The 7,855-nt window shown below is 34.4% G+C and overlaps 1 protein-coding gene across 4 annotated transcripts; it reads left to right on the forward strand.

Annotated features, from left to right (window-relative positions):
- Window positions 1-704: 704 nt before the first annotated feature.
- LOC148646457 (G protein-coupled receptor 4) lies at window positions 705-6,545 on the forward strand. 4 transcript variants are annotated; one of them, XM_088610034.1, is made up of 3 exons: window positions 3,243-3,313; window positions 4,249-4,924; window positions 6,444-6,545. In XM_088610034.1, the coding sequence occupies exons 1-3, from the start codon at window positions 3,282-3,284 to the stop codon at window positions 6,507-6,509; spliced, it is 774 nt and encodes a 257-aa protein (XP_088466160.1). In that variant the 5' UTR covers window positions 3,243-3,281; the 3' UTR covers window positions 6,510-6,545. The 4 variants fall into 4 exon arrangements, with proteins under 4 accessions (XP_088466157.1, XP_088466158.1, XP_088466160.1 ...); XM_088610031.1 differs by lacking the exon at window positions 3,243-3,313 and adding an exon at window positions 705-794 and having other exon boundaries at window positions 4,249-6,545; XM_088610032.1 differs by lacking the exon at window positions 3,243-3,313 and adding an exon at window positions 705-788 and having other exon boundaries at window positions 4,249-6,545.
- The last annotated feature ends 1,310 nt before the right edge of the window (window positions 6,546-7,855 follow it).

Below are 7,855 nucleotides of genomic sequence, written 5' to 3' on the forward strand. Positions count from 1 at the left end.
TCAGTTCTGGTCTTACAGAGCTGAGAGATATTTTTATAACCAGTAGAAAAATCATGCTGACATTTCAAGCCTCCCTCTGTCTTTGTATGAGCGGCAAATCATACATTGTAACTGACCTCTACTCTTGTCTTCAGAATTGGCAATCCTCCTTTGCAAATACTGTTTGCAAAAGTGTTTAAATTAAATAATTGAATTCATTTTCAATGAAAAACATAAATGTACAATTGCTATTAAACAAAATTTTAAGTAAATCTTATACAAAGATATAGATGTTGCTAACTACTAAATATTATCTTCTTAGCACATAAAGACCAAAACCATAAACAACCAGCTAGAAAAGCCTAAGATGCCTCACTGTCTTCTGTATTATTGGATAAACTACTTAACATCTGTTGGAATCCATTATAAATTAAGTGGAAATATTGACAAACATTCAAAAATTCCCTCATAAAATCAGACATTTTCCTTCATTTTTAAAATATATAATATGTATTACACAGAACTCGGTCATATGGAAAATTAAGTAATAAGTAATTTACTGTAAGTACAGTAAGAGACATGAATATTCCTCACGTTGGTAGAATGACATTGCAGAAGTGTACAGTATACTGCTTTTTATCATTTGTAAGATATATAAAAAATGCTTCCCAGCTGTAACTGCTAAAGTATGACTTCATATCCACCTTTAGAAAAAGCCTCTTCCTTATTTCAGTTATAGAAAAAACCTCTTCCTTATTTTAAAGACATTTAACAATACAAATCGCAAGCAACATCTGTTTATGCTACAAGTTTTAGTAAGTATTGTTTACTTACAGTATCTTCCAAAATTATCCAGCTATCATTTAACTATATATTTAGTTTTTCAATGTACAACAGAATATTTTAAATAGCTTGCTTAGCTTAGCTTGAGTGTTCCTAAATGAGCTTATGATGGTGTGTTCCTGTGTTTCACCTGAAATTGGAGTTATCAAATCTATATGATAGAAAATATTGAATTTTCTTAAGTGTATTTGAAAAAAATCATTACAAAAAGAGAAACTTCTTAATGCAGCAGGAGAAAATATTTAATTTTAATTTTAGAACACTGAGAAACTGATTATTGTATTCATCTTATAACTTGTAATGATAAGAAAGACTTTTGATGTTTGGCAAGCACTAACCTTTATAGTATGTATGGCAAATAAAAGAAAACTTCTAATTTTTGAGTCAACATGAAGTCAAATGTAAGATCTGGAAGCCATATTTACTTATTTGTTTGAAATGATTATGCTGTGTTTGTGCTTTTCGATTACGAGAATCAAATCTCCTCTGTATAATTTACAACTATGTTTTATCATGTTTAAAACTTTAAACATTAAATTAAATTAAATTAAATTTATCCCATTGTATGTTGCTGGGCTTTTTTTTAAATGGCTTTTCTTTTTGAACATGCAGCTAATTCTGGAGCTCCAGAGTTCCATGGAAGTTAACTAGTAGAAAAGCCAGCATTTAAAGTCTAGGATATACTGTAGTGTTTAGCCTGTATTCTGAACAGAGGCTTTCATTGGATAACCCACTAAAGACCTTTCTCTCGTCAAATAAATCTTAACACAGAAAGTTAATCAGAAATATCACTTAATATATGAAATGTGCCAAAGCAGCAATACTGCAGATGATAAAAAACAGCTTGTCATTTAAAAGGTTAACGAAGAAGGCTCCGTTGAAATCTACAAAGCTACCCACCTGAACTATATATATAATCTATGCTAATTACTGACATAATTGATACATAAGAGAAACAAAACTGATCAGATGTAAAGCAAGAATCTCAAAATAGCAGTGATGGTACCAAACACAGGATAATTTATCAGAATAAAGCTTCGAAAACATGGAGTGGACTGTTACTGACAAACACGATCAGGAGTTACAGCAATCATCACCTGGTGTACAAGACCAAGAAAGATTCCTTTAAAATATGAAAGTAATCATCATACAAACAGATTTGCATATCCACCATGTTATTCAAGAATTGAGATATAATGGTAAAAATCACGAGAAAAAGTTTCATACTTTGATACCTTGTGACACCTTCTCATGTTCTGCATGAGAATATCAATTCACGTCTTCTATTTAGAGTCTATCAGCTCTATCAGTCTATTTGCTCTCCTGGCATTCTGTGTTTCTGCATTGTATTTGATCATCTGCATCATTTTCAATATTTGTCCTCCCCTTGTTTCTTATCAGCAATTAGACCACCTGCTTTAGTATTTGTAACTGCTGCTGAGAATTCAAATCAGCATGCCTTTTCACAAAAAGACGAAGCTCCATATGTAAACACTTGTCATTAATAACATTCAAAATAAAGCAAGAAGCAAGAGGGTCTTACTACTGAGTACTTGAAAGAAGTCCAAGTCATGAGATTTTCACCTAGTAATCAATAATTTGATGGAAGACCAAAAAAACTGAAATGTTCCTTATGCTCTGTGATAAACATAATAGAGGTTGTGTGATTGTATAGGCATTTTTCCCAGGCACTGTCAAATTCTGTATTGTAGAAGGATAAATAAATTCTGAAAAACATCAAACGAACTATCACATGCAGTTCAGTGCTGTTGGATAGAAGTGTACATTACACTGTGTATTACAGCAGGATAATGGGCAAATACATGTGTTTGATTTGTGCTGGAACTCATCTCTGGCACCACTCCACTTTTAGATTGTGCTCTAAGCACAGAACCAGCACCTTCTTGTGAAATGAAAAAATTAACTTATGTTTTCAATTTGAAATCAAAACTTTAAAATAAGGTTAGAATTGGTACCTTAAAAAATATTCTTAAAGTAAAAAAACAGTAGTTGAGGAGTTTCACAATTTGCTGCAGTGTTGACATATCTTGCGCTGTGAAAGTTGCAGCATTAACTACAATAGGACAGGAAAGAGATAAAAGAAAGCTTAAAAATATTGTTTTAATAACATTTATAGTGTTGTTGACTTGCAACACCAATAATGTACAAATAGCCAAAAGACAGTCAAATATATCATCTTTTTAACTAAAATGACCATATTTTAATTACTCTGAGTCTGTCTATGTTGAAACAAACTACTGTAGAAATGAAGCACCTTGCAACTGGAAGACAAGTTATGAACTAGGGTACTGATATGGTTGCAACTAATGAAGATGATGAGGCTTATTAATCATTTCTGATGCTTGGCCCTTACTCTTGTCAGAGACAGAGCTTATGTTATATTCTCCATTATTCCTGAGAGTCCCTCACGCTTGTTGCTTGGCTTCTGTCTGCTCCTCATGCTCTCCAGCTTCCTGATTGACTGGACTCGGTAATGCAGCCGCCATCCACCTCCTCCAAGCAGGGCCAAGAGCGGCCTTTTTTTCTCCTCCTTGAACAAGAATTTTATTAATATACGTATTATACAGTTGGACTCTATCATACAGTATGGACTGTCTATATTCCACAGACCTGAACCCAACAAGATATTGTTGATGGATGCTGATAAGAACGCACCACTTCCTTGCCAGATGAGCTCCCTGTTTTTCACCTGAGTCATCCATTACACAGCTTTTGCTTCCATTGTAAATTTCAAAGGGAAGGGATAGCTGTCAGAAAGATTCAACTGTGAAATCTGAAGTGGTATAATGTGTGTCTGGAACTGATAAATGCAAAAAAATACAAAGTGACAACACACAAAACATACAAATAAAGTTAAATAAAACATATCTTAGCATTTTTTTTATTTTTTAAACAAAAAGGTGGTAATTATGTTAATAATGGAGCTTTTTAACATTGTCAGCAGATGTTTGAATACTTTTGTGCTATATTAATGGTATTTTCCTGTAGTACTCAGATCTGGTTAACAAGAACAAGTAACTCAAAGAACAAGTTTCTCTGTTCTCATTATTGCAAAATCTTTTCCGTTTTTCATTTAAAATAAGTCTGTGTGCTGTTTCAGACCACAGCAACATTTCAGCAATTGGTCTTGAATGCTTTACACAATGCTTCTTAACATTTTAATTTGAGTGTATACTGTAAAAAATATGCTAAAAAAACAAGAACACTAGTATTAGGAAGGAATGTAGCAACAACAATTATTATTACAAATTCAACAGTATAGTAGATGGCACTGTGCTTTATGTTATAGGGACCCAAAAAAAGAAACTTAGATGGGTGAAGGTATTTTCTACCAACTTATTCACTCTCACATTCCACTCTGAAAAAAACTATTGTAATCCCATTTTCAATCTTATTTTATTTCAGAACAAAGATGGACTATCTAACTCCAGCCCAGAGTGCATACAGCTGGACCAGTAACTCAAGTCTCAACAATTCCTGTGGCATCAACTTCAGCATTGACTCTGTATTTCTTCCAGTTCTATATGGAATCTTTTTCACTGTGGGCATCCCATTGAATTTGCTAGCTTTGTATGGACTTTATCGCTTAGTCAAATCGGAAAATGTCCTTCCAGTCTACGTCATTAACTTGCTTCTCTCAGATCTCCTTCAGCTCATTACCTTACCTCTCTGGATTGACTACTACAGCAGAAAGCACATTTGGCGATTTGGTCCCAGCACTTGCCAGGCTGTTGGCCTTATCTTTTACATCAGCCTTTATGCTGGTATATTTTTTTTGTGTGTCATTGCTTTGGAGCGACACCTGGCTATTGCCTGGCCATTGAAATTCCAAGCCCTGCGACGTCTACAGTATGCTCGCTGGGTTGCCCTGGGATTGTGGGTGGTAGTGGCAGTGCCTCCCTCTGTTGCATTTGGAGTACTTTTCCCTAAAAATAAAGAGGATAACACCTTTTGCATTGAGAAATACCCTTCTGATCGAAATTTCACTATCTACCGCCTGATAACTCTGGTCCTATCTTTTGTCATCCCTTTCAGTTTCATTGGTACCCTGCATAGAAAGACTCTAAAATCCCTTGCTGAGGTGAGTTCACTGGCCTCAGAGGAGAAGTGGAGGATCCAGGGATTGCTTAATCTGGTGATAATTATATTTGTGCTGGTTTTAGGTCCCTATCACTTCATAGGTAGTGTGAAGTATGTAGTGTTGCTTTTTCACCCTGATATATGTGAATGGGAGAAGTCAATATTTGTACTCTATCAACTGGGAAGAGTGTTGCTGAGCCTGAACAGCCTGCTTGACCCCATATTGTATATCTTCCTACGTAAAGACTTCCAAGAGGTGATAGGCATGGCTGTGCCCTGCTTGAGTAGAAAACAGAACGGTTTGGAGCCAAGCAGGACCTCCCCCAGTTTCTCAAAACCTATAGAAAGACTGACAAACTCCACCATCGACTCAGAGATGTGAATACACATTAGTTTTTCTGTTATTATTGTCAGTTAATTTCTCTTATTGTCAATTAAATGAAGCTTTTTAAAAACCAATTTGTCCAAGGTTGCTGTCACAAATTGCTTTTCTCATGTCCAGATAATCTGTTTATTTTGATTACCTGTCATACAGTGTCAATATTGATAGTTTTATGTTTCATAATTCAGATATACATATCCATAATACCGTTTTAATGGTTCTTGCTCATAAGTATCGTAATTATCATTTTTGGCTATTTTTTTATTTTTTACTTCTCTGAAAAAGACAAAGCTCTGTCATCATGAATGTTAAGGTCTAAAGATTAAGACTGTGAAGTAAAGAGACTTCATTTTTAAAATACATGAACAGCTTCATTTTGAATGAATGACAAATTATTAAAAACTCATAACAAAAAAAATATGATACATTTGGTAAAAAACAATATACTGTCCAGCTATGAATTATTCTCTGCAGGTATGAATTATTCTGTATACACATAGATTAACAATTACAGGTACATCAGCTGTTTGAATCTGTATTATACCATTAGGGTTCTGTAGTCTAGATTCCACAAACAGCTGAGCAACAAGAGTGGGGCTGAGTATCCAGTGTATCCTCAGATCAGCACCAACACTTACCCTGACCCAGTAACAGCAACTCTTGTAGCCTGCTGGGTGCTTGTGAGCTTGTGTGGCTCTCAGTGAAAACTACAGCAAGCTTTCAACCCAAAGTTTGAGCATTGTGAGCCTTGTGATGTGGCACATATTAAGGCACCAAGTATTAACGTGAAGCTGATTAAAAATTAGTGATTCCAAATTCTATGTGTATGTGAAGAAGGGTACTGAAAAGAGACATAAAAAACTGAGAGATTACCTTTTCATCTTTTATTCTGTTGTCACTGCACTGATATATAGTTGTCACAATAACTCATAACTCAACAAAGGCACAAGACATGCCACAGATTTGAAACATAAAACCTTTTCATGGTCTTTTTTTTTATTTATTGAGATTTTGTGTAACTCCTAGTGATGTCAAGCTTGTGGAAAGCCCAATTACTTACTTAACCATATTAGTTTGAAACCAAGCATAGGAAACTGTGTATATGTTGCTTTAAAAAAGGTACTTTGCTGTTTTTCAGCTTTGTTCTGGATTTGCAGCTTGCAATTTCATCCTGTTGAAGCCTACCCTAATCCCAAAAGTATGAAAAGTTAATAAAGTCAACTGATACGTGTTTCTCATATTTATTGCTCACTAGCTGTCTTCTATAATTTTGATTTACTGTTTAATATCAGGAAAATAATAGAACTGTGTAAGAAAATAAGAGTCACAGGACTGCAGTGCTTTGCTACACAGTGCACCTTTCATGAACATTTTTTAACTATAATTAATTTCTTTTGAGCCTCTTGTTCACTTCATTTTTGCCTTTTTTGGGGATATCTAAACTTTCAATATAACATTTCCCGCTTTCCTTTGAAACTTACAGCAGAAACATAAGTTGTGTATGACTAAGGTGAAAAACAGAGTGCTCATCTGGCAAGGAAGTGGTGAGTTTTCATTAGCAGTAAGTGTCAAGCCAAGATGTTAAAACTGAAAAAAATACAGTATTACCAATAGATGTACAGTAAGAAATACATGGCCACATCCTTGTCAGCAAGTGCTATTGAGGGGAGGGAAGACTGAAAATATAGACATTTAGAATACATGTAAAAAAGCACATGGTGATTCTATGAGTAAAATGATAATTGTGAGTAATTAGTGTACAAAACACACAAAAGAAAGGGGGTCACACTCAACATAAGATATTCCTTAATGTCAACTGACCCACCATAATTTATCCTAATGATTTTTCATTCTGGAATTTTAAAAGGTAAATTGTATGCATAAAGGAAGGATCAATGTCATACAAAATACTGAATTCTTAGCCTCACTACCTGACTTTTGTGCATGGCATTAACAACTTATTTTTTTCAGAATAATAAAAAAGAGAATATGTGTCTTTTGTATCAGATTTGTGCCAGACCAATTTATTACTCAACTGCTCTTGTTCATTCTGGGCATTGTAGCTGTGCTTTGAATGATTACTATGCAAGGTGAAACAGGTGTGAGAATGGGCTGCCAAAGTTTGAAAAAGTCATTTTTCATGAAGGAATAAGGTGAGGAAGAATCTTGAAAGAGTTACTATAAAGGCATATTTTTAAGAAGTGGGCATATTTATAACACTAAAAACCGTTCAGTGTGTTTCACAAGTCTTAAATTGAGACACAGATGGCATATTGCCAGCTGTCTACACCAGGAAGCTGCCCACATTTGGATTTCATACAGAAGGCAATATTTTATTAAAAACTGTATATCTAGATAAAACTCTTTCCATTTTCAAACATATTACAGAGTTGCAATACAAACTTGTTAATATTTCGCCTTATTCAGAATAACATAAAGGGCTCCTGTGCCAAATAGCTATTCCAAAAATAAAAAAAACAATTCTGCATTATGATTTTAAAACCTATACTTTCTTTACTAAAGAAACAAATACCATGCCAACACATACTG

The sequence above is a fragment of the Lepisosteus platostomus genome, chromosome 17, assembly GCF_059453375.1.
Source record: "Lepisosteus platostomus isolate fLepPlt1 chromosome 17, fLepPlt1.hap1, whole genome shotgun sequence".
Taxonomy (NCBI): Eukaryota; Metazoa; Chordata; class Actinopteri; order Semionotiformes; family Lepisosteidae; genus Lepisosteus; species Lepisosteus platostomus.

What these genes read in the sequence shown, in the direction of transcription:
- LOC148646457 (XM_088610030.1), top strand. Translation starts at nt 3,282, where the DNA reads ATGCTCTCCAGCTTCCTGATTGACTGGACTCG. An exon ending in TTCCTGATTGACTGGACTCG is followed by an intron (nt 3,314 to 4,248) that starts GTAATGCAGCCG and finishes ATTTTATTTCAG; the next exon opens with AACAAAGATGGACTATCTAA.